Source organism: Sciurus vulgaris, assembly GCF_902686455.1.
Source record: "Sciurus vulgaris genome assembly, chromosome: 4".
Classification (NCBI taxonomy): domain Eukaryota; kingdom Metazoa; phylum Chordata; class Mammalia; order Rodentia; family Sciuridae; genus Sciurus; species Sciurus vulgaris.
The window spans coordinates 99641133-99665492 of NC_136464.1; the positions used below are offsets into that span (position 1 = coordinate 99641133).

At 32.3% G+C, this 24360-nt stretch overlaps 1 protein-coding gene across 1 annotated transcript in view; it reads left to right on the forward strand.

Annotated features, from left to right (window-relative positions):
• Positions 1 to 24360, forward strand: part of LOC306660550 (intraflagellar transport protein 88 homolog) — a 160384-nt gene that overhangs the window by 15747 nt on the left and 120277 nt on the right. Inside the window, 10 exon segments of the mRNA XM_079138889.1 lie at positions 782 to 835; positions 1421 to 1484; positions 2456 to 2525; positions 5202 to 5292; positions 6112 to 6216; positions 8032 to 8134; positions 8848 to 8962; positions 11080 to 11311; positions 12990 to 13060; positions 21375 to 21461. Of these exon segments, the coding sequence (XP_078995015.1) occupies positions 782 to 835; positions 1421 to 1484; positions 2456 to 2525; positions 5202 to 5292; positions 6112 to 6216; positions 8032 to 8134; positions 8848 to 8962; positions 11080 to 11311; positions 12990 to 13060; positions 21375 to 21461 (992 nt within the window).

Sequence of the window (24360 nt, forward strand, 5' to 3'; positions counted from 1 at the left end):
ATAAATGAAGAAATAAAATTTAAGAAAAGTGTTTCAGAGGCATATACCTTGGTCTTGCCTTAGAGATCTTTGGAGGAAAGATACTCTATAAAACTCTATAAAATCAATAAATCTTTATATCTTGTCCAAATTACCTATAAGTTGAATGCCTTAACTTATATAAAATAAGAGAGAAAAGGGTAAAAAATGGAAGCACATGGTGAAATAGCATTTCCCAATCCTTACAATAACATTTTCTAAGGGGTCAGAAAGATGGCTTCAGAACCCAGAGGCCCAGGGCACTTACCTTCATAATGACCCTTTATGTGAGCCTTTTACATAATGTAACTAACATTATGTCATATTGAACATACTTTCATTAATCATTCTGAACATTTATTCATAAATTTGGTTTTTAGTGTTGTTTCAGAATAAGAGACAGCAAACTTTTTCTGTGAAGGACCAGATATTTTAGGCTTTACAGGTTATGTGGTCTTCATCATAGCTCTTCATCCACCTGTTTTGTAATGCAGAAGCAGCCATAGACAGTGTGTAAATGGATGGAGTTTGTGTTCCAATTAAACTTTATAAAGGCGGTGTGTTGTAGTTTGCTGACTTCTGATTTTAGAGTATCACAGTTTGATCTAATACCTTCAGGTGATAAATGGAAAAAATTTATGTGTAAGTTTACTCCCCAATAGAATGAAGAAAAAAATTTTAAAGAAAACATCTATAACTTGGTTTTTAAAAATAAAGGTAGCTGTATTTAGGAACCTTTTAAACCATCTTTTCTATTTATTAGTCCAAGACATCCCTGACGTCATCAATGGGAAGACCAATGACAGGGGCTATTCAGGTATCTCTGCTGTATGGTTGTTGATTTTTTTGCCATTCTCATGACTTGGAATTTATACCAAAGATTCCCCCTCTCTCTATTATATATTTAAAAATGCTCAGCTATTACTTATATAGTGAGCCTGCTTCTTAAAATTGTGGATTAAAGTTTGTGTTCAAAGATTGTTCTAAATCTTTGGATTCATGTATTGAGGTCTCAAGTGAAAGCCTATTGGAGAGTAGATACAGAAATGTTGGTAGTTTGTATATGCTGAGACCTGTTTTTCCTGTGTTACCATTTTCAATAATTTGTGTCATGTGCTATATATAAGAGATTAGCCAGAAGTAGAGAGTAGCTAAATAATAAGTTAATTATTTTTTTTTCTTTTCAAACAGAGAACCTGAGTTAGACCAAGGAATAGAAACTTTATAGGTGAAAAGAAAATAGGATTGATACATGAAGGGACAGAAGTAATGAATAAGCAGATAGTAATTACAATCAGTATTAAAATTGGGGCTATATTAAGATATGTGTCATGTATAGAATTGTAAATAGGAGGTAGATCTTGTTGGAGAATACTTTTTAAATAATTCCTATTCTTTGAAGGATGGAGTTACTAGACCCATGACAGCAGTGAGAGCAGCAGGTTTTACCAAAGCATCTTTGAGAGGTTTGTTACATAATCTCTATAATAATTTTTTTCAGATACTTTAATTTTTTACTATTTTTGTGTATGTTAATGTCATTTTTATTTTAAATAAAATCTGAACTGCCATTGATTATAATTGATCCTTATTTGAGGTATCATTAAGAGAGGAAGGGTCCATGCACAGTGTCGCATGCCTATAATCCCAGCAGCTCAGGAGGCTGAGGCAGGAAGATCTTGAATTCAAAGCTAGCCTCTGCAACTTAGCAAGGTCTTGGCAACTTAGCAAGATCTTGTCTCTAAATAAAAAATAAAAGGGTTGGAATATGGCTCAGTGGTTAAGCACCCCTGGGTTAATCCCTGGCATTAAAACAAAAAAAAAAAAAAAAGAAAGAAAGAAAGAAAAGAAAGAAAAAAAGAGGAAGGGGGTATTGAAATTGTTTTATAGCTCAGTTGGAGTGGTAGTTAAACCCTTTATGATTTATCACAATGTATTGATAAAATATGTGCATTTTAAAATATGTACATTTTATTTTATATAAGTTAGAACTTGGTTTAAAAAATGAAAGATGAAAATAGTATTTAGTTACAGAAGCTGCATAACAATTAAGACATAAAATTATGACAGGTTAATGTTTATTACACCATTAAGAAAAATTAGAAAGCCATTATCAGATTATAACTCACATGATCAATAATTTAGAGTTCATACTAGGTAGAGGTAGAGGTCAGTGTGGGGGAGAAAGTATATGCTAAGACAGTATCTTTTATATGTTAACACACAAGTTTATTTACATAGTTTCTGTATGTTAAAAATCTTACCAATTTTCTAACATAAAATATTTATGTAGACTTAATAAATGTTATTTCCATTTAACAAACAGGGAATCTAAATTATTTAATAAGTAGGTAAATGAAATAAGGGATAAAATTTCATATTTTCTTCAGTTTTTCTGGGTTTCAAACTAAATGTGAACTTTTGAATTGTGTCTCAGGCTCTGCATTTGACCCACTTGGTCAATCAAGGGGCCCTGCTCCTCCTTTGGAAACCAAAAACGAAGATAGGTATGTAAGTCCTTATGTTGTCATTTTGTTATTGTTCTGCATGTTTTTGATTTTTATTTTTCAGATGTATAATTTAAAAAGTTTGTCCCACCAGGACAGTAATCAAAACACCATCCCTAAGTCTTGGAACTAGCAAATAAGTCAAATCTAAGAATAGCCATGTGTGTTCTATGCAATTTTGTTGCAATATTATTTAACTTGATGATGTCTAAGTTTTATGGGTATCAGTAGTGATTCTCTCAAAGACCAAATGTGATTATAAATGTCATGATTATTATAAAAGGACATTTAAAAGAATAAATGAAGAGAACACATATCAAGTTAATCATATTATTGAGCAATTTAATTTGTGTGTGGGTCTGTGTCTATGTTTGGTACTGGGAATTGAACTGAGGACCTTGCACTTGCCTACCACTGAGCTGCATCCTCAGTTGGAACAATATAATTTTTTATAGAATTAACTTAGTTTTGTGCTGTTGTCTAGACAGTAGCTAAAAAAAAAATGACAGTATACCGTATATTCAGCTGTATACTTAGTACTTGTTGTGTGCAGGTACTGTTCCAAGTGCATTACACATAAATATGGAATTATTACTGTCACCAGTTAATAGAGGGGGAACAGAAATATAGAGCTCTTGACTTGCTAAGGCTAATAAAGAATATGACTCAGATTCAAAACCAGTTGTTTGGTTCCAGAGCTCATCTATTAACCAACTACACTGTTTTTCTTCTATATAATATATGGCTTAAAATGGTAATTCTTAAAGCCCATGTTTGGGGCTATTGTATAAGTTACTTAAGTTCCCTTTTTTGGCTAACAAGGAACTTCTATACACATTTGTTTTATTTTGTACACTCATTAATGACAGCATGTTTGCTAATAAAAATATATTCTTTTATTTAAGTATGTCATTTAGGATCTTTTCAGCTATAGACAACAGAAAACCAACTTCAAAGAACACATATAGTGAGAATTGTGGAGACAGGACATTTCAGGGGAAGGTTAATTTAACTGCTCAATAACATTACCCCTGGTTCAGCTTCTTTTTGATTCTCTTGGCTTTTCCTAAGAGCCTGCCCATCATTATGCTGCTAGAAGAGTAGAAAGACTTCAAAATTCTCTGTGTAATTGATAAAGTTCAGTGGCAGAAAGTTCCTAGTCCTAGTTCCTTTTTCTTTTTAACCCAATAGTTTGTTTTACTGTTACGTAGATTCTTTAGTCAAGTGGAACATTGTGATATCTGTGAGGTAATGATGTAATTCAATACATGACAGTGTTAAAATATTAACATCTAGTTCCTTTTAAAAACAATGAAAATTTTTGCAGAAGCTCTCTATCCGAAGCAGATGTGCAGTGCATCATATGCCCATGGTTAAGCTGAATGCTAGAATAAGGAATGAGATACTCTAGATTGACTTAAGTTCCCTGTGCCAGGAAGAAGGGTGGGTGGCAGGTTCTTTTTAAGTAGATATCCAGCCATATCTGCATATAGTTTTCATTTTCTCTGTATTTGTTAGGAACACAGTGGTTACTTTGAATGTCTTTCATAAAGTTCTCTTAAAGTTTTTACATTGACATTTTTGGTTTAGTAATAATCTATAAGTAACATTTAAAGACATTTATTAGATGTTTCAGTCAACTAGAAAATAGCATTTAAATTTCATTGTAGCTTTTATAAAAGTTTTATCTGTTGTGTTCTTGCTCAGTTAGAATTTTAAAGATCTTAGAAAAACTAATAGAATTTACAGTCTTAGGCCCAGATTTCCCTAAAGAATATGATTCCATAGACGTTGGAATAGCAAAATACATTTACTCCTGTATTCTTTTAAAGACTTCATTTGTAGAGAGTTAAGACAACTACCATCCATTTGAATGTATCTTTAGTGAAATTTTATTAAAGGCAGAAGAAAGTAGTAGTAAAACATCAGTGTTATTTTGATATGTGACTGATTTGGGGATAATTTGCTCTTTTTAAGAATATTGGTTGGTTGATTGTGGTGCTGGAGATTGAACCCAGGATTTTATACTTCCTAGGAAAGTGCTCTACTGCTGAGCTGGACCCATAGCCCTGGAATAATTTGCTCTTAAAGCCAGGATTTTAAAACTTTTTTACCTTATTAGAATTTTTCTCTATAGCATCTTTCTAATAAATAATTTTTGGGGAGGGACATTCAGTTTTCCTAGCCATAGGTAAAGTTTTCATTTACCACAGTATCAAAAAAAAAAAAAAAATCTACTTCTCCTTTGTGGTAGTAATATAGTAGCAACAGTGGTGGAGTGCCCTAGTTGGGTCTGAATCCTGGCTCCATATCTTACTAGCTTGAGCAAAATACTTAAATTTCACATAGTTTCCTTTTTAGTAACAGAAATAATGATAGTACTTTTGTCAAGTGCAAATATGAGGAGTAAACAAAATTTTTATAGTAAAGTATTTTGCTCTTAATATACTTGTGCTAAATAAACATTAGCTATTTTTACTATAATTATGAATAATTAATTGTATAATATATTAAAACCAGCAATACCTTTGTTCTTTAATGCCATTTATACATTTGTCTTATCTGTCACCTGTTCTTAAAGAGCATGTTATGGACAGTATTAAAAGTAAATGCAATTTTAGTATAAATTATTATTAGTTGAATGATTTAAATTACACCTGCTTTTTTCTTCAACAGTCCGGAAGAAAAGATTAGACAATTAGAGAAGAAAGTAAATGAGTTGGTAGAAGAAAGCTGTATTGCTAACAGTTGTGGAGACTTAAAATTGGTAAGTTCATAAAGTAATAGGAATTGAAATTTATGAAGTGTGTAGAGATTATGTCTGTTCTGTTCTTTAAAATTCTGCTTTTTAAAATTCAATTTTTTAATATGCTTTGTTCTCATTACTTTGTCCTATCATATAAATATAATTTCTGTGACTCAGTTATCAGGTTAATGCATACAATTAGAGAGAAATGTTCAATATAAAAACCTACTTTTATTGCTTGTAGAACTGGTGCTATTTTTATTCAGTTCTGAAAAAAGCAAAGTCTCTTACTGAATTTTTCTGTGGAAATCAATGAAATGTTCTTGACATTCTGAGTAGTACAGGAGCCAACCTAAGCATCTCTTGTAATATTGGGCAGCAGTTATCCTTTCACTTGTATTTTGAGTATCCCAGAAGAATGTTGAATAAGAAACAAAATCATATTTAAATTCCTACTTCACAAAATTGGATTAAAATACCTAAAAACTAAGAAATTGGGAGGAAAGAAAAGGTAAGTAGGTAGGCATGGTCAAACTCCCAAGGTGGTGGAAGGCATATGGCAGAGAATCTTGACATGGTGCAAATATACTCTACATACTCGTGTTCATACTCTTTCTTCCTTTCTCAGAAAACCACACAGACAATTCTGTGATGGTGAGCTCCAGTTTAAACAAATAATTCTGTGTTCTTTTTTTTTTTTTCAAGGAAATTTATGTAAGAGTACAGAGGGAAGTTTGTCTTGGAAAATGAATTCAGCCAACATTCATGTTATAGTTCCCTAATGAATAAAAGTTGATGAATGCTCAGAATTGATTTTAAAAAATGTAAATATGATTTCAGGCCTTAGAAAAGGCAAAAGATGCAGGAAGAAAAGAGAGAGTCCTGGTGAGACAACGGGAACAAGTTACAACTCCAGAAAATATCAATTTGGATTTAACTTACTCAGTAAGTACTGAAATATCTGCCAAAAAAATTATTTTAGCCAAGATTTGTGAATTCCAAAGCCTTTTTTCTTTAGTAAATTTTTAAAACTTTGTTCACTGATACATAAAAACATTTTACATGTTAATGGGAGTACCCATTGTGATATTTTGATACATGTATACCTTGTGTAGTATTTAATCAGATTAAGCACATCTGTCTCAAACATTTCTTTATGGTAAAACATTCAAACTTCTTTCTTCTAGCTTTTTGAAACATACAATACATTATCATTACCTATAACCGTCCTACTGTTCAGTAACATATCAGAATTTCTTACTTCTACCTAAAACTTTGTACCTGTTGATTAACCTCTCTCTTGCCTTCTGTCCCCACTGAAGTCTTTTTTTTTTTTCTTTTTGCCTTATCTCTTTTTTAAAAATAAATTTATACAGATTTTTTAAACTTTATTTTATTTATTTATTTTTATGTGGTACTAAGGATCGAATGCAGTGCCTCACATGTGCTAGGCAAATGCTCTACCACTGAGCCACACCCCAGCCCTTGCCTTATCTCTTATTTTTAAAATCTGATTATTTTTTAGATACCCAGAATCAAATAGATAATAATCTCTAATTCATGAGACACTCATCTTTTCTTGTGCAAAGATCTCTTATTATTCAATTAATTGTTTTTTAATGGTTTAGTAATTGCAAACTCACCATCCAATAGCTGTATGGCTTGAAGATTGTTAATATTCATGCTCAGTTAGGATGGTTATCTTAATGAGATTCTAAGGTAGACATTTGGGTCAGTGATTTTCAAGGATTTCAAATAAATAAGATAATGTTTTGTGAGGGTAGTGAAAATATATTTAATTTCTAACAAAACTTCTTTATTCTGAGAAGAATTCCTTGTATAAAAGGGTATATTGTCAGTGGGAAAAGTCTTCATATACTAAACAAATTAAAAAAGGGGAATTTGAAATTTTAAAATATTAGATATTTACTACTTAGTTTTTAAAAATTCCATGAAATACTATAGGTAGTAATTTATTGTGGCAATATTTTTACCTGTAGGAGCATGAAGTACTATATCTTGATGACTTAAATTATAGTTTTGTACATAGAGCCATTACTGTGCAAATTCTTCTCTGGTATACTTTAGGGTTTAAGATATTTCCATGGTATGTTTAGTTTATATTTACCGAGAGAATTAATCCATTATCTTGTTTATTTCCTTTATCACCAGCAGCATTAACAGTATACATTGGAATGTATAGAGGAAAATGAGGGGTGGGAGGGGAGGGGGGAAGGGAAAAAAATAACAGAATGAATCAAACAACATTGCCCTATTTATGATTTTTTTTTTTTTTTTTTTTTTTTGTGGTGCTGGGAATTGAACCCAGGGCCCTGTGCTTGCAAGGCAAGCACTTTACCAACTGAGCTATCTCCCCAGCCCTAAATTTATGATTTTTAATTAAAATTAAAAAAAAGAATAAAAAAAAGTACTAAAATAAATAAATAAATAAATAAATTTTAAAAAAAAAACAATGTACATTTATTCTTTGTAGGTTTTCCAGCTATTAATGAATGGCAAATACTAAATTAAAATAGAGTACATAGAAAATTAAGTGAAATTTAGAGGACAGCTGTTCATCTCTTAATGTTGTGGCTTATTTGGAATGCAAGATATTTCTTTTATGGACTTAATTTCCAAATTGGTTGATTATCTTGACATAAGCAGGTTTATTATATGATTTAAATCTCTAGATAGATCAGAAGTGAACGGGACCTAACATAATCATTGTATCTTGTTTTGCAATCTTTTCTTCCTTAGGTTCTTTTCAACTTGGCCTGTCAGTATTCAGCTAATGAAATGTATGCTGAGGCACTAAACACATATCAAGTTATACTGAAAAACAAGATGTTTAGCAATGCAGGTAGGTATATATAATCAGTTCTCCCAATAGTCACAACTCTTTTGTAGTATTAATTTACATCTCCCCACTTTATGCTTCCTTATAATGAAATGATCTATGCTCTAAGCAAATTTGTGTTTATGATGGAGTATCCTTTCTAGAGATACTGTACATTACAATCCATACAAATACAAATGAAGAAATATGGTTGGTATGAAGTATGCTACATAATGGTAAACACAAAATGTGTTCTGATACCACAAGTACAATGAGCCATGGCATCCCCACCCACGTGCTTTGCCATCTGTAAATATGTCCCAAGAGACTAGAGTTTATATTTAGCATTTATATTATACAAATTTTTAGTTGCAATATTAAAGTTTATCTGAATATCATTTCCTTTTAACATCATATTACTATGTGTGTGGCATTTTTAAGTCTAATTTAAATTGTCTTATAGTCTCATTTTTGTTTTTAGCAGAATATACTTTCAGTTTTATAATGTAAGTCAGTTGTTTTCCAGCTCTACTTTCGGGGCGTCTACTATCTTAAGTTTCATTGACTCACAGAAGAAAGACTAGTGTGTGAATACATCAAATAGTATAACTGTTTTTAAGTTAGAATTTTAGGTAATGTCTAAAACTTTATAACTTAAGAACATCAGAATATGAATTAAGATCATCTACAATATCATAGAAAATGGAAAAATGAGAATATATTTTCTTTTTAATTAGGGAGACTGAAAGTGAATATGGGAAATATTTACTTAAAGCAAAGAAATTATTCCAAAGCCATTAAATTCTACCGAATGGCCTTAGATCAAATCCCAAGTGTCCATAAAGAAATGAGGTAAGTGTACACACAGATAACTATAAAATTTAAGTGTTGTTTTTCAGAAACAAGGTAGATACATGTTCTGATCTTTGGTCAATGGGTTAAATATTTTGAAGTGTTTGTACCTGAGAGGTATTAGATTTGTGTTATCTGTGTAGTATTTTGCTCTATTCCCTTGTAACTACTTGTATACATTTGTACAGTGACAAGTTAAAGGTTAAAGGCATAATATGTGATCAAGTGAAATAAAACTAAGCTAATTGACCATTATAGAGATTAACCCTGCAAACCATTAGTACGATGATACAAATTAGTATCAACAAATAATCAGAATAGCATTCCTATGAATGTATCAGATTAGAAAACAAGTCTGGAAATTAAGAACTCCCTCACATTGTTTCTATAGTTTGAGAAACAGTGAAATAATTAAAGGATGAGATATTTCTGATTCTTTGAAGAGGAGGGGGAAGTTGGAGTATTTTATATTCCCACAGTATTTTCTTTCTTTCTTTTTCTTTTTTTTTTTTTGCAGTGCTGGGGATTGAACTCAGGGCCTTGTGCTTATGAGGCAAGCACGCTACCAACTGAGCTATATTCCCAGCCCTCCCACAGTATTTTCTATTATATTCAGAGACATATGTTTACTAGTTATAATTTCCCGAGACACGGGACATTTCCTCTGTGATAGTTAATTTATTTGTAAATGCCACTTTTCATGATCATTTGGTTTTGAATTTTGCGTGGTATTTAATTATCATCAACAAATATCTAGCTTATAGGACACAATGCCCTCGAGGTACTTTTAATCCAGGAGAGACCAAAATTTGAGAATTTTAGAAAAAGATAATAGGTAGCATTTATGTACTTAATAATCAGTAGTTGAGACAATGGGTACTATATTATTTCAGCCTGAGGGAATAATAATAGAGAATAATAATGGTCAAAAAAGCGCACACCTGTAATCCCAGCAATTTGGGAGTCTGAGGTGGAGGATTGTGAGTTCAGAACCAGCCTCAGCAATTTAACAAGACCCAAAGCAACTTAGTGAGACCCTGTCTCTAAATAAAATATAAAAAAGGGCTGGGAACATGGCTTAGTGGTTGTATGCCTCTGGATTCAATCTATGGTACCAATTTAAAAAAAAAAAAAGATGACTTTATGAAGGAGATACACTTTAAATAGATTACTTAAGTGACAAAAGGGACAACATTCCAGATAAAGGGAATACTATGAGATGAGTCTAGGAAATAAGTGTTTGTGATCTGATCAACTAATTTTGAATAAATTAGTTTAAACAGTAGGTTCATGTCAGAGTAGTTGGAAATAAGGTCAAATCACATCCTTTAGAATGATTCTACTCAAAATTATAGAAAATAGCAAGTACTGATGAAGCTGGTGGGAAATCTGAAACCTAATGTATTACATATGTAAAATAATACTTTGGAAAATACTTGGGCAGTTTCTTAAAAGTTAAACATACATTTACCATATGACCAGCAATTCCATTGTCAGGTATACATCCAAGAGATATGAAAGTTCATGTTATAACAAAGATTTGTACACAACTGTTCATAATAGCATTAGTCATAATAGCCAAAATATGTAAATAACTGAAACCTCTATCAAGTTGGCAGTGGTTAAGTAAAATATGGTGTATGTCCATATTATAGAATACTATTTGACAATACAAAAGGAATGAAGTACTGATACTTGCTGTGATATGGAGGAACCACAGAAGGATTGTGCTAAGTGAATGAAGGCCAACACAGAATATTACATATCATATGATTCCACTTATAGATAATGTTTAGAAAAACAAAGTAGATTAATGGTTGCCTAGGACTGGCAGTGAGAATAGAGAATGACTGTTAATAGGCACAGATTTTCTTTTTATGGTAGTAGAAATGACTACCCTAAATATGTGGTTGTGGTTCCATAACAACGTAAATATAGAAGTAATCATTGCATCTCATTCTTAACATAAGCAAATTTTTTGGTATATGTATTATACTACAATAAAGCTTTATTAAAACCAAAAAAGAAAGAAAATTGGAAAGAAAAAAAGGAATGGCTTGAATGCCATACTAAGGAATTTAAACTTTTAGTGCTAATCTATGTTTATTTTTATTTAGGATTAAAATAATGCAGAACATTGGAGTTACATTTATTAAAACTGGTCAATATTCAGATGCCATTAATTCATTTGAGCATATAATGAGCATGGCACCAAATCTGAAAGCAGGCTTCAACCTGATTCTTAGTTATTTTGCTATTGGAGATCGAGAAAAAATGAAGAAGGCATTCCAGAAATTGATTGCTGTTCCATTAGAAATTGATGAAGATGATAAATATATTTCACCAAGTGTGAGTACAAAAAAGACAGTTATATAGCCATCTCATACTCTGTGTTTTCCTGTTTCTAGAAATGAGAAAATTAGAATTGATGACTTTTTGAGTTTTTTACAGACCTATATTAATGTGTTTTATCATTGATATATTTAATTTGTTATTTAAATTAGATCAAGGATGAGACAATTGAAATAGGGCTAGAGATTCTGGTTAAAATACATTGCACAGTTTTAGTCAAAACTAAGAGAATCGTATTAAAAAAAATAATGTCATTCATTAAAAGTAATATCTTCACTATGGAACCCAAAATCTTTTAATGTTTTAAAAATCATTGTTGAGGGCTACAGATATAGCTCAGTTGGTAGAGTTACTTGCCTTGCAAGTACAAAGCCCTGGGTTCAATCTCCAGCACAAAAAAAAAAAAAAAAAAAAAAAAAATTCTTGTTAAGCAGAGCATGTTGGCACACTTCTATAATCCCAGTAGCTCAGGGAAGCTGAGGCAGGAGGATCTTAAGTTCAAAGCCAACCTCAGAAACTTAGCAAGGCCCTAAGTAATTTAGCAAGATGCTGTCTCAGACTAAAAAAATTAAAAAGTGGCAGGGGATGGCTAGAAATGTGGCACAGTGGTTAAGCACAGTGGGGTTCAATTGCTGGTAAAAAAAAAAAAAAAAAATCATTGTTAGGCAGAGGAACCTAAAAAATCTATACTAACTCTGTCAACAATTAAAAAAAGTAATTCTTTATTCAAGAGTAAAGCATAATACAGTTCTCTTCAAAAGTCTTATTTTTAAAGGTGTAGGGGAATATTATATACTGTTAAGTGAAAAATTACAGATACACACCTACAAATGAACAGAAACTGAAAGAATATACTCTAAAATATATTCTGGGCAGTGGGATTTTTTTTTAACACTTTGAAAACATTTTCCATATTTTTATATATGAATTTTATGTAAGTGGATTAAAATGGCATAATATCTTTAATTTAGTAGAGAATGTAGACACAAACCATATGTCTGGCCCCACCACTGTATTCTTCAGTTTCCTTCCTTGTGCCTCAGTTCCTTTATGTATAAAATGGAACTAATTATAATAACCTACCTTGTAGTTACAAGGATTAAATTTGCAAAATGCTTAAAATCATACTTGGAACATAGTAAGTGCTGGATAAATGTTAATTATGTATTATTTTCATATTGAAAAAAATAATCTATGTTGTGGAAAAGTCACATTAAAAAAAATTTTTTTTGCAGTGCTAGGGATTAAACCCAGGGCCTTGCGCATGCTAGGTGAGTGAGTGCTTTGTTATTGAGCTATATCCTGAGCCCTGGTCTGTATTGTTAATTGGAAGTAGTGACATGAATTATACTAAGGAGTTGATAATCATGAAAGCATATATATTTAAGTTTTAAATTTATGACATCACATATTTATACTAACAACCACAGCTTCTGTGTGTTCCTATTCTTCTAGCCTGACCCTTGTAGCAGCTACTTAAAATGTATATAAGCTCATTGGAGAATGTGATAGGTAATCAGAAGTAAGAAAAGGAAAAAAGAAAGTTCTGTATTACATAAGGGAAAATATTTTTGAAAGATTAATTTATACTCCATTTTATACAGTTAGTTGGGATTTTGATTAGAAATTCAAGTTTTTAGCATTTACATTTTTTTGTTTTAATTTCTTTTTTCAGGATGATCCCCATACTAACCTAGTGATTGAAGCTATAAAAAATGATCCTCTCAGGCAAATGGAACGTGAAAGGTAATATTTTGGGTACTTGATAGTGCAGTTTTAATGTCTCTAAAATGACTGAATGTGTATTCTTATTGTTTCTTAACAAAATTTGTTATATTCAATATATTTCTTTTTCTTTTCTTTCTTTCTTTTTTTTTTTTTTTGGTGGTGGTGGTGCTGGGGATTGAACCGGGTCTGTGTGCTTGCAAACACTTTACCCACTGAGCTATATCCCCAGCCCTATATTCAATATATTTCTTAAATAGTGCTGATGTTTTACCATTTCAGTACTTTTCGGATTCCCTTTTCTCCTTCAAAATAATCTCAGTTCTCAGTCTCATTTCAATATTCTTACTTAGTTATTCCTACTCTTTCTCCGTAACTGTCTTTCCCTCTGCATTTGGTACAATATTGAAATTTGGTTCATTATCACAATTACTTAAAAAATTATATCCTTACGTATTTTTGTTCTGCCTCCCAATTAGGTACAAAGACTGAGAAGAAAATATCTATATTTGCTTCATTCTTTCCTTCTTCTAATATGGTACTACAATCTTTTTGTACTTTATTCACCAAATATATGGGGTTTTCCCACATTGAGAACAAATGATCTGACTCGCTGGACACCAACTGAGTGTCCAGCAATTCAGTTCTGACACTAACTACCCAGAGTTTATGCGAGCCCCACAGTGCCACAAGATTGCCTTTGTACCCCTGACTACAGATACCAGTTGCAAGCTCAGAGCTTCCTGTACTTCTGATCAACTGGATATAAATTAGGGACTCCCTCCACTCCTCCTTGAGTTCAGTAACTTACTGCAAGAGCTTATAGAACTCAGGAAAACACTTTGCTTTTATTTGCCAGTTTATTATAAAGAATGCAACTCAGAGACAACCAAATGGAAGAGATGAATAGGGCAAGGTATGAGAGCTTTCATGTCCTATCCAGATGGGCCATCCTCCTAGTACCTCCATGTGTTCCCCAACTTGGAGGTCTTCTACACTGAGGTTCAGCTATGTAGGCAACACTGATTATATCGTTAGGCTTTGGTGATGAAAATTAATTTCTAGCCCTTCTTCCCTCTTGGAGGTTGAGGGGCGGGACTGAAAGTTCCAATTCTTCAATCATATGGTTCATTTCATTGGCAACCAGGCCCCATTTTGAAACTTTCTGTGAGCTAATAGGAAGTCACCTCATTAACATAAAGTCAGGTATTGTCAAAGGGGGTTCATTATGATTAACAAAAGACACTTCTGTCATTCAGAAAATTCCAAGAGCTTTTTGCCAGGCATCAAGATAAAGACCAAATATATTTCTATCACAATATCACATGTACTTGATCGCTACCAAGTATAATTTTATCACTGGAGGAAGTCCAAGGAGTTTCCAGAGAGGAGGACCTCAACTCAAGATTGAGTGGGGTTCTTGACAAACATGAATTTAAGGAAGTATCTGCTAGAGGCACAAAGATTTAGGAAAGCAGAGATGCATTCAAAGGAGAATGTAGGCTCTATTGAGAGTGAGACCCTTTGTGGTAAAGCGGGGAATATACATTCAAGAGAGAATGTGGACCATCTTTTGAGAATGAGAAGCAGCAACCCCTTGGTCTTGGTTATTAATTTTTATAGAGGGACCTTAACTAAAAGCTAGACTAAAGGTGGAGTCAGGATGGAGTTATGTAGTTTTGTGCCAATACTTCTAGTGCTTGGGCATTGCCCTCATATCATGAAACTTTTTGCAGGCAAGGGTTCATGCTCCATTATCAAGAGTTGCTTGTTTAATCAAGAGTTTAAGCTGGGCACAGTGGTGCACACCTGTAATCCCAGCTGTTCAGGAGACCAAGACAGAAGGATGGTGAATTCAAAGCCAGCCTCAGAGGACTAAGCAACTCAGTGAGACCCTGTCTCTAAATAAAATACAAAATAGGGCTGGGGATGTGGCTGAGTGGTTGAGTGCCCCTGAGTTCAATCCCTGGTACCTGCTCCCCCCAAAAAAAGAGTTTAAAAAAGAGTTGCTTCTTTAAATCTCCTGTGATCCCAGTAATTTAGGAGGCTGAAGAGATTCAAGTTTAAGGTCAATCTGGAAATTTAGGGAGATTCTGTCTCAAAATAAAAAAATTAAGAGCTAGGAATGTGGCTTGGTGATAGAGTCTTTGCCTAACAATATGAGACTCTGAATTTGATTTCCAGCACTGCAAAAATAAAAATTAAATTATTTTTTAAAATGGCTAGGGATGTATCTTGGTGGTAAAGCATCCCTGGGTTCAATCACCAGCACCTAAAAAGGAAAAAAAGTTGCTTGTTTTTGCATTCCAGTGGTTCATGTATCCCCGATTTTTCTTTTAAGACTCATGTTTTTTTTCCTGTATTCCTCAAACCCTCTCTCATTTGTGAAAATTTTAAATTCATTGAACACGCAGTAAAGTAGGAGTATGTTACATGAGAGAGGGCCCTTAATCTTTTTGTTTTAATTGTGATAAAATGCATAATAAGATTTATCATCTTAAGTGTTAGGTACATTCACACTATTGTATGACTAACCTCTAGAACTGGTTAAAATGGTGGTTCCATTCCTATTTTGAGGAATCTCCATACTGGCTTCCAGAGTGGTTTCACCAATTCACCAGCAATGTATGAGTGTGATTCAGCCTTTAGGAAGAATGTCTTTATGACATTCGCCTGTAAATGGATGAATCCAAAGACTGTCATACTAAGTGAAATTAGTCAGTCCCCAAAAGCCAAAGGTTGAATGTTTTCGCTGATATGTGGAAGCTAACCCACAATGGGCGGGGGGGGGAGGAAGAAAATAAATTCAGTAGAGTAGACAAAGGGGAATGAAGGGATGAGATGGGGGACAGGAAAAGGAGACAGTGGAATGAATCTGACAATTTTCTAATCTTGTGTATGAACACACCACAGTGAATCCCACTATCATGTACATCCACAAGAATGGGGTCCTAATCAGAATAAGATGGATTCCATGCTTTATAATTATATTAAAATGAATTCTACTATCATGTATAACTAAAAAGAACCAATAAAAATACAATGAACAGTACCCCAGGGACCTGTGGGACTTCTAACAAAAGATCTAGAATTCAGGAGAAAGGGAAAAGAGAGAATAAAGAAATAATGACTGAAAATGCCCCAAATTTGACTGGAAAATTAAACTTACAATTCAAGAAGTTCAGTGAACACCAAACAGGATAAACTCTAGGATTAAACTGGAAATTAAAGACGGAAAAAACATTTTGAACTGGACTTGGTACTGTAGCCTCAGCTACTTGACTGAGACAGGATTGCGGTGTATATGGGAGTTCACGAACAGACCTGGCTCAAAAAAACAAAAAACAAAAAGAAAAGGAAAAATCTTGAAAGGAGCAGTAGAAAAATACCACTTTCTCTCACAGAGGGAAAGCAATTAGAATTGCAGTGGAAAAGTTAAGCTTCCAACTCAAGAACAGAAGAAATAGCAAAATCAACCTAAGGAAGTAGGGAAAGAAAAAAAAAAAAAAACCAGAGGAATGATAACAATTGATATTGAAAACAGTAACAGTAGAAAATATCAATGAAATAGAACTGGTTTTTTGAAAAGATAATAAATAAAATTGGCAAACTCTTGCAAGACTGACAAAAAAGAGAGACGACAAAAATTACCAATAATGAGAATAAAACAAACATCACTACAGATCCTGCGGACATCAAAAGAATAATAGCAGGTGAGATGAGATGGACTGCTTTCTTGAAAAACTCTTAACTCATATGAAATAGATTATTTAAATATCTCTATATATTAAGAAATTGAATTTATAATTTTAAATTCCAGAAAAAGAAAACTCCAGGCCCAAAATGATCTTACTAGAGAATTTCTAGCAAAACCTTCAAGAAGAATTCACATTAATTCTACCAAATTTCTTCCAGAAAAAAATATATTTTATGAAATTAGGGTTATCCTGCTACTGAAATCAGACAAAGACACTTATCAAAAAGAAAACCCCAGCGACTCTGTAGATGCAAAAATCCTCAAAGAAATACTAAGCAAACCAAAATAATTAACAAAACATAAAAACTGTATACTATAATCAAAAAAGGTTTATCCCCAGGAATATAAGATTAGCTCAAGATTTGAAAATTAATTAATATAATACAGGACATTAATTAAAGGGCAAAAAACACATGATCATTTCAATAGAAAAAAAAAATTGTTCAAAATCCAAAATTCTTTCATGATTACAAAAAAAAACCCAAACAAACAAAAAGCTTAAAAAGCTACAAGTGGAAAACAAGTTCCTCAATCTGATAAGGTGGGTCTATGAAAAACCCACAGCTGGATCATATTTAATAGTGAAAATCTGAATATTTTCCACCTAAGATCAGGAACAACATAAGGCTATCCACTTTCACCAGTTCTATTCAACATTATTGGAAGTTCTAGCTTTAGTAATTAGGCAAATAAAATAAATAAATTCACATTTAACCAGAACAGTAAAACTGTTTTGCAGTGACATGATCTTGTATATAGAAAAAGCCCAAGAAGTTCACCAAAAAAATTACTAATAAATGAGTTCAAGAAGGTTGCAGAGGAAACACTCAATGCACAAAAGTCAGAAATGCAGTATAAAAATATACTATATTTACCAATGAGCTATCCAAAAGACAAAATTAACAGTTGCATTTACAATAACAAAATTTATTAAGAATTAAATTTAACAAAAGAAATACAAAATTTGCACTCCAAAAAACTATAAAACATTGTTGAAAGCAGCTAAATGACATTGAACGTTTTGGATATACACTCAATATTATTAAAATAGTGATACTCCCCAAATTTATTTGCATATTCAATACAATCCACATCAAAATCCTAACTGTGTTATTGAAGAAAGTGATGAGTTGATCCTAAAATTCCTGTGGAAATTTAAGGGACCCAGAGTAGCCCAAACAGTGTTGGAAAAGAAAATTAAAATTGGAAGACTCAAATTATAAAGATACACCAATCAAGACATTGTGGTACTAGCATAAAGATAGAAATACAAATCAGCAGGGCTGGGGTTGTGGCTCTGGGAGAGTGCTTGCCTAACATGTGTGAGGCATTGGGTTTGATTCTCAGCATCTCATATAAATAAATAAAAGATCCATCAACAACTAAAAGAATATTTTAAAAAAGAAATATGTCAGAATGGAATTGGGAGTCTAGAAATAAACCCTTGCATTTATAGTAGTGCAGGCACTAGGACAATTTAATGGGGAAAGTATAATCTTTTCAACAAATGGTCTTGGTAAAATTGAATATCTTCATGTGAAAGAATGAAGCTGAACTTTTCTTACACATCATATACAAAAAGTACCTCAGAACGAACCATAGATCCAAATGTGAGAGCTGAAACTATAAAAATTCATATAAAAACACCTGAAATTAAATATTACCCTTGGATTAGGCAGTGATTTCCTAGATATGACACCAAACACAAGTGATGAAAAAGGATATATCATCAAAATAGAAAATGTATGTCCTTCAAACAACACTATCAAGACAGTAAAAATATAACCCACCAAATGAGAGAAAATACTTGCAAATCAAATATCTAAGAAGGAACATTTCTAGACTATATAATTAACCTTTTAACTCAGTGAAAAATGGTCTAATAATCTAATTTAAAATGTGCAAATGTTAGTTATAGATATTACATATATTTCTGGTTATAAATGTTGACTTGAGTCTTTTCTTATCTCAAAACTAACTTTCTACCAGTTGTCTTTACAGTACATATGTTTGAAGTAATCATAAAATGTAACTGTTTATTCTATATTTTCCCATCCAAAAACCTATTGATAGTATTAAACAAGTAGTTGAGGTTTGGGGAATTCAAAAAAATTTGCAAAGGATTGTGGGGGTCTCTCAGCCACATCCTGCATGGATGAGAAAAGGGTTGACTGCTGGAGGATGATGTTGGCTGATTATCAGTCAGTTACCATAAACTTAACTACTCAGTAAATACACAAGAGCCAACACTTTTTTTATAAATGAGAGGGGGGATGACAGGTCTGGCCTTACCAGCTCTGGCCTCTAACAACTCTCTTTTATTATGGACACACAGGAAAAGGGGTCTAAGACCTGGAGGAGCTTCTTCTGTGATGGACAGGATAGGGTGGAGTGAGGGGAGCCATTCTCTTAGGGGAATTAGACAGGGAACTGTCTGATTCTGCTAGATAAGGATGGCTTCCCACAAAGGATCTGAATAAATATTTCTTCGAAATGATGTTAATACCCAATAAACACAGGAAAAGATACTCAACTTCAGTAGTTGTTAAGGAAATGCAACTCAGAACTACAATGAAATACCACTTCACACTCACTCATATTAGACTATAATAAAAAGATGGTTAATAAATGTTAGTGAGAATGTGAACAAATTGGCACCCCCCTTCTGTGCTGATAGTGAGAATATAAAATGGTTCAGTAACTTTTTGGAAGACAGATTAGAAGTTCCTCAAGAGCTTATATACATAAACTTACCATGTGACCAACAATTTTTAGTCCTAGGTAGATAACCCAGAGAAGTTAGAACATAGGTTCATGTAACACTTCATACACAGATGTTTATAGTAACATTATTCATAGTATCCAAAAGTGGAAATAATTCAAATGTCTAATAACTCATGAATTTATAAGTAAAATATGGTCTAGTCATACAGTGGAATACATGCAGTATACAGATGAGCCTTGAAAATATGGTAAGTGGAAAAAAATAGACAAAAAAAGACTAGGTAAATCTATAAAGATAGAAAGTGGATCAATGATTGATAAGCACAGAGGAGTGTCTGCTAATGGGTACTGAGTTTCTTTTTAAGGTTGTGAAAATGTTCTAAAATTTGTTAGGGTGGTTGTTACATAAATCTGTGACTTGATTTTGGTAAATTGATGTGTGGATTATATCTTTCTAGAGCTGTTTTTAAAAAAGAATTTAGGAATACATTTTAAAATTTTATAGATAGATAGATAGATACAGATATTTTGGTTATTGATGGATCTTTATTTTATTCATTTATTTATTCATGGGACTGAGGATTGAACCCAGTGCCTCACACATGCTAGGCAAGTGTTCTGCCACTGAGTCACAACCCCAGTCCCCCTCAGGAATATTTTTAAAAATTAAAAGTAGAGTTTATTCTAAGGATGCAAGCCTGGTTCATAAAAAAAAAGCAATCATATTAACCAGTTAAAGGAAAAAAGCTTATGGTTCAATCAAGTTGAAAAAATTCTCCCTATTTTCCTAAAGGTTTCTTTGATGAATAGGTATTGATGTTTTTCTAGTGCCTTTTCTGCATCAGTTGATACATACATGAAATATTATTCAACAATGGAAAGGAATGAATATGGCAATAATTTGGTTGGATCTGAAGAAAATTATCTTATGAAAACAGCCTTTTTCAAAGGTTATATATATTAGAGAAATGGAGATCAGATTAGTGATAGGTAACATGAGGGAATGAAAACATAATGGAACTATTCCATATCTTCACTATCAATGCTAGAATGTTGGTTGTGATGTTATACCATCACCCTTGGATAAACTGGGTAAAGGTTACAGACGGTATCCCTATTACTTTTTTATAAATGTGAATCTATGAGTGTCAAAATAAAATGTTCAATGAAAAGAAAAAAATTACAGAATTAATGTTTAATGACATGGAAAAATATCATTTTCACATCAATACAGTTAAATAAATATGAAGATTATAAAATAGTTATGTACATTTTAAGTCTATTTTAAAAACTGCTGTGTTTATAAATCCAAGAAAAAGGGAATGCTCATCCACCACTCTAAATTGGCATGTCCATTTTGAAATATAGTTTTGGCATTTTCCAGTATTGGTGACAATGTACAATTTTATATATGTACATATATGCACATACACATACAAGTGCGTATACATTCAAAGCAACATGTAGTGGTTCATTTTTGCTGTTCACTGCACACTGTTTCTTCAGTGGTCATTTTCACTCTGTTTTTATGTCCACCATGTAGGTTATGTAAGTTCTGTAGCAGAGTCTGTGTCTCTGTAGTGTTTCTTTGTTTCTTTAGTTTGTCAGAAGGCATCATCAAGCAGAAAATGGAATAAACATTGTCAACCCAGAAGGCAGTCATGTTGCTTGTCATGTTTTCAAACTGTGGTTTTTAACCTGACTTTCAAGCATATTTCTTGTGTAGTTGTCCATCATTTAATAAGCTTATGTGTTATGTTAGCTTTGACAGATGTTTACACTTAAATTTTAAGAACTAAACCTAAATTATTTATGCATCATATTTCTAAAAAAAGCTTTGTTTGTTTGATATAGGAAAGCCATGGCAGAAAAATATATCATGACTGCTGCAAAACTCATTGCTCCTGTAATTGAAACATCTTTTGCTATAGGTTATGATTGGTAAGAGATTTTGAATACAATAAAATTTCTTGAATATGGTGTTTTCATGATCATACTCTTATTGATTTAAAATTAATATATTAGAAAAGTGAATAATGATTATAAGTATTGCTTTATACCTATGAAACGATAGTATTAAGGTTTATGCAGGCTATTATAAAAGTTCTAAAGTTTTTTCATTGTTCATATTATTTCACAAATTAAGTGAATTTAGGGCAAATGCACTACCATTTGTTAGGATTGCTTCCATTGTATAAATGCCAGCCTTTGCCTTCTTTCTTTTTATCTTTTTTCCTTTTTTCTACTTTGTTAGTAGTAAATTTTTCATCCTGAGTAATAGCTCTCACATCTGCAAAGATCGTCATTTCCTAGCCTTAGAATTTTGATAGGTGTTGCATTGACATCTGAAGACCCCTTTAAGTATTATAGACACTTGATATTAATTTTTCCTGTTAATGTGATATGTTTTTTCATTAATTTGTGATTAACTTTTCCATCAATGTGTTCTAATTTTCAATGTATAGATCTTTTACCCTTCCTTGGTTAAATTTTATTACTATGTACTTTGAATGCTACTATAAATATAATATTTTTCTTAATTTTCTTTTTGGATAGTTCATTGTTATAATATAGAAATGCAGTGATAATTGTATATAAATTCTCTATTATACAACTTTACTGAACTAACTTTAACAACTTTATTAGTTGTAACAATTTTTTTTAGAAAATTATTTTTCATAAAAGACAATGATAAAAAAGTACAAACATTTCCATGAGAAGCAAAAAATAAAAGGTACAAGAAATTAATAGCATTTATTTCAGTGCATTTATGTAGAAGCTTCTCATATCTTAATAAATAACATAATTTTAAGTACAAAAAAAAGAAAATTTACTTTATATTTTGTAAATATGTTAAAATTTTGTGTGCTTTAAACACTGTTTTTTTAGAAATGAAAATTACAAAAGAAGACCCCTAGAAGAAAAATAATTAAAACTCCCCCACCACCAAAATGTCAGCCTGCTAGTTAACCTCATTCCCCCCAAAACCTCTTCTCTGCCACCAAGAGACTCACTATGAACATTTTTTGAGGCCTGGACAAGAGTAGAATGGAGTTTACCCACATTTTCTTTTTTTTTTTTTCATGGTCCCAGAGATTGAACCCAAGGGCACTCAACCACCGAACCAAATCCCTAGCCCTTTTTAAAAATATTTTACTTAGAAATAGGGTCTTGTAACTTGCTTAGGTCCTCAGTGAGTTGCTAAAGCTGGTTTTAACTCTTGATCATCCTGCCTTAGCCTCCTGAACTGGGGGGGGAGGAGGTTATAGGTTTGTGCCACCATGCCCGGCTCACATTTTCATTTTTAATAAATAATTAAAGTCACCTTTTGGTCAAGAATGTGAAGTTGGAAATTCCATTATTTGTTCATGTTGTATAGTTGATGAGAATAATTTTCTTGCTCAATTTCATTGTTTTCATGAGAAATTAAATCTTTATGAAACATAGAATTCGTAATGTAATATACTGTTTGCTAGGTTTATGTGGTCATAGCCAGCTGAAGACTGCTTGTTTTCAGATTTTAGAAGCCCACTTCTTTGCTTAAACATGCTCTAATTTTGGCAATGTCCCTTAAGAATGTTGCAATCAGGGTTAAAAAAAATGCTTTTGACCCTTGATATATTTTGTCAAAATACTTCATAAAAATTCATAATTACTTACTAAGGTCAATATTTTCTTTCCTTCCCTCCCTCATATTTTTGGCAAGTCTGGTAAGCCAAATTGATGGTATGTCAAACATGATAGCTTGTTTTGGTGTTATTGGTAAGGAGAAACATTTCCCAAGTGTGTGCTTAACTAACAAAATCTATTAAAAGGCCTAAAATTACTTGTAAAAAAAAAAAAAAAAAAAAAAAAAGATCGTCATTTCCTGTTATAATAATAGATTTCCCAGTGAGTAGTGAAGTGTTTTAGATTTAGGAAACCTTAGGTCATTTGTTGAATGAGCATGTGGCTGAATTTGCTTTCTTCTTTCAGGCAATATGAGAATAACTTTTATAGCATCTCATATAGGTGATCATTTAATTTCTGCTTAGATTCTTATGGTGTTTAATTCATTTGCTTTATTTTCTGACATCTTTAATAAAGACTTGTAACATTATTTCATATTGAATTTAAATTTGCCTCTCATAAAGGAACTAATACAGAGTGAATCTCTGATCTCTGTATGTGGTTAAAATATCAGGTCAGTATGGAAAAATTATGGCTTTAATTTTCTAATTACTCTTCATAATTCTTGTGATAGGATGAACATAACCTTTCTTTGTTATACCTTCGTCATCTTTCAGATTCTTACCCATGTTGTTTATCCCTTGGAATCTATTCTATTTCTAGGAATCCATGATCTTCCTGTTTTCGTTTGCACTGACAGCTTTCATTTGGCCCAGGACATTTGTTTTTACTGTTTCCATTGCATGTCTTTCTTTTGCATTCTTGGCTCCTGTCATAGACTCTGCTTTTTCTTGGAGTTTTCCTTCCCAGAATCTCTCTCTACTCTAGTTTCCACAAGATGGTTGTTGTCTTGGCTTGGTGTTAAATGTTGTCTTGGTGCTTGCCTCCATTTTCTTTTCTGGTCTGGATCCTCCTTCTCATTTAACAACTTTATTTTCTTCTCTCGATTTCATCCCCAATTAACCCCTTAATGTCTTTCAGTGTGAGTCTAATTCTGTCATCATTCTTGATAGATCAGGTTACAACTTGCATATCTTCTTTCAGAACTTTAAAAACATTGGCCCATTTGTTAACTAGCGTTGTTGTTGACTAATGTTGGTCTCATCCTTGTTATTTGTAGGTGATCTGCATTTTTTTCCTGAAGATTTTTATAACTTTCTCTTTGTTATTT